The sequence below is a fragment of the Triturus cristatus genome, chromosome 7, assembly GCF_964204655.1.
Source record: "Triturus cristatus chromosome 7, aTriCri1.1, whole genome shotgun sequence".
Lineage (NCBI taxonomy): Eukaryota > Metazoa > Chordata > Amphibia > Caudata > Salamandridae > Triturus > Triturus cristatus.
In genome coordinates, this window is record NC_140590.1 from 1,796,591,372 (window position 1) to 1,796,594,396 (window position 3,025).

The following is a 3,025-nucleotide window of genomic DNA, read 5'->3' on the forward strand; positions in this document are numbered from 1 at the left end:
TGTCCTGTTGTTTTGTTCCTGGAACCTCTCAGGTACCTGCCTCAGGTGCTGCAGGGATTGCGGAGTGTTCAGTTTGCGCCTTGGTAGTCGGCTGACTTCTAGTTTCTTTCGGCCACAGGAGTTTTGGGCATTTTTGTCATCCCCTTCATACCTCTGTGCCTTCATTTTTTTCTGGACTAAGGGCCAGATGTATGATCATTGAATTTTGCGACTCGCAAATTGCGCAAAATTCAATGTACAACAGTGTCTCAGACACTGTTTGTGATTCCCAATGGGGTCGTAAATTGCATGCCTCATGAATATTAATGAAGCTGTCACAATTTGCGACTCCATTGGGAATGGCTAGCACTCCCAGGGATGGTGGCCTGCTGGGGTCAGCAGCCCACCATGTCTGGGACTGCTTTGTCAATTAAGCAGTTATTGTTTTTAATGCAGCCCTTTTTCTTAAAGGGAAATGGGATGCATTTATCAAATGAAAAATGAAACTTTTCAGTTTAATTTTTTAAGAGCAGGTAGTGGTCCCTGAGACCACTGCCTGCCCTTGAAAAATATTTGCCACCCGTTCACAAAGGGGAAGGGATCCCCTGGGGACCCCTTCCTGTTTGCGAATGGTTTACCACCTACTTGAGGTAGGTGGCAAACTGCAAGTTTTTTGTGACTGCAAATACGGTTGCAAAACACTCATACTTGGCAATTGCACTCGCTATTAGGAAGGGACACCCTTGATATGCCCCTTCCTAATATCGGTAGCTAACCCTATTTTGCGAGACGTTAATAGATTAGCGACTCACAAAATAGGGTTAGTACATTGTGCGTTCATTTTTTGCAGTTGCAAACTGGCCAAATTCCCCTTTGCAACCACACATCTAATTCGTACATCTGGCCCTAAGTGCTGCTTCATTCTGGCGCTACTTTTCTCCCTACAGTGGTGTAATCTTTTCATTTGGATTCTGCTATTGCTTTGGCTACCTTTGTCCTTCTCCTGTGTCTGCTGGTGGGGTATTTGCTTTCCCTTGTTGTTCTTGATGTTCTTTTTCCCACCACACTGCTGGGTTTCAAAACTTTTGCTTTTTTGTTTGTCTCCCATAGAATATCATTGATGCATCTCAAGTTTTAGATCTCTTCCATATCCTGTGTGTTTCAGTTCACCATTTTTTTTCCTGCTCTTTGGTGGCCTGCCTGTTTTGGCATCTTTCTTTGGGAGGTCTACTTGGGATGTTTGTGCCTCCTGGGCAGCTTTTCCACGGCTTTTCCACGACTTCTCTTCAGGCCCTTTGTTGATTTGCCTCTTTGGCTGAGCCTCTCGCATTATGACCCATTGCCTTTGCAGTTGGGGTGTGCTGTATCCCTGGACTTTGGTATGCTGTTTTGCAGTTCAACGGGTCCTTCTGTAGTGTGCTATTTGGGTCATTGCATTACATTTCTTGTATGCTATATTTGTTGTACGTTTGTTGAAATCAGTTTCTTGGCTTGTGTACGTACTCATACATGAGGAGGATGGATGAGGAGGTAATGCTCGGTTACTTTCCGGTAATATTTATTACTCTGAGTCCATGTCTTCCTCATAACAGTCCTGAGTTCCTACCCACCTGTCTCTTTTATTTAACTGATTCTTTTCTTCCTTGGTTATTTAAGAGAGTCATTCCCAGGATGTGATGTATTTATACCAATAGGTATAGGGGCCATCTTAGATTGGAAAGGAAAAGTGAAGTTTGGTAATTAGGTTGTGCATGAATGGAGATAAACTCATATGGGAGGACTGTGATTAGGAAGACATAGACTCAGAGTAATGAATCTTACTGATAAGTACCCAGGCATTTTGCTGTGTTAGAAAAGATAACCATTCACATTCTGACTTTCACAGCTTTAGTTCTTTTAGTAATGGCATGTTTCAACTCTTTATTTCTCAAACTGTATATTATGGGGTTGCACAAAGGAGTGAGAGCGATATAGGACAAAGACAGGATCTTGTTGGCTTTCATGGAAATGGTTGATGTTGGTCGCATGTAGGTGTAACACACAGACCCATAGAGTAAAATGACCACGGTGAGGTGAGAGCCACATGTGGAGAATGCCTTGTGTCTTCCTTCATGGGACTGGATCTTCAGGATGGCTGAAATAATCTTTATGTATGATGCTATGATTAAAATGAAAGGAACCAGTGCAATTACTGCACCTAAAAAGTAACCCACCTCTTCGATGGTGTGAGTGCTTGTGCAAGAAAGGTGCATCACAGCTGTTAAATCACAAAAGAAGTGGTCGATAGTGTGTGAGCTGCAGAAGGAGAGTCCAGACATTAGTACGGTGTGTGGTATTCCATCTGTCAGTCCAATCGTCCAGCTACAGGCAGCCATCTTAAGACAGGTGCCCTTGGTGATGATGGTCCTGTAACGTAATGGATTGCAGATGGCCACATACCGGTCATAAGCCATGACCCCAATTAGTAGAAATTCTGTGGAGAGTGTGAATATGAAGAAATATGCCTGAAGCAGACACTGAGTAAGAGAAATTAGTTTGATCTCTTCAAAGAAGGTTTCCAGCATTTTGGGGAAAATGACTGAGGTGTAAGTGACATCAATAAAGGACAAATTTGTGAGAAAGAAATACATTGGACTGTGCATTTGTGTGTTAGAGTAAATTATTGCAGCGATGAGTAAATTCCCTATTAGGGTCATCATGTAAATGAGTAAAAATGCGACAAATAGTGGAGCACGCAGATTCGGAAGGTCTGAAAATCCTACAATCCTGAAGCTTTCTGATGTGGACAGGTTTTTCCTTTCCATATGTATACTAGTGCAGCTTTTGGGGTATTTCACAATGGTCTGAAATTAAACATAAACAAATATTAGAGCATTAAAAGATGAGGAAATTCCTCACATTTTCAAAAATATAACGATTGCAAATGAATGAGCACACAAATTAGGCTATTTTTATTGCTGACCTCTGATGTTAATAGTTGTGTATAGTTTTCTCATTTATTTTATCAATCAATTAGGCTTTGATTTACTGATGTGCCAATGTGTCA

At 41.8% G+C, this 3,025-nt stretch overlaps 1 protein-coding gene across 1 annotated transcript; it reads right to left on the reverse strand.

Moving 5' to 3' along the window:
- Positions 1 to 1,844: 1,844 nt before the first annotated feature.
- On the reverse strand, positions 1,845 to 2,783 carry LOC146813180 (olfactory receptor 1L4-like). Its single transcript, XM_085615288.1, has one exon. It carries the CDS (start codon positions 2,781 to 2,783, stop codon positions 1,845 to 1,847), a length of 939 nt encoding a protein of 312 aa, XP_085471414.1.
- Positions 2,784 to 3,025: the final 242 nt, after the last annotated feature.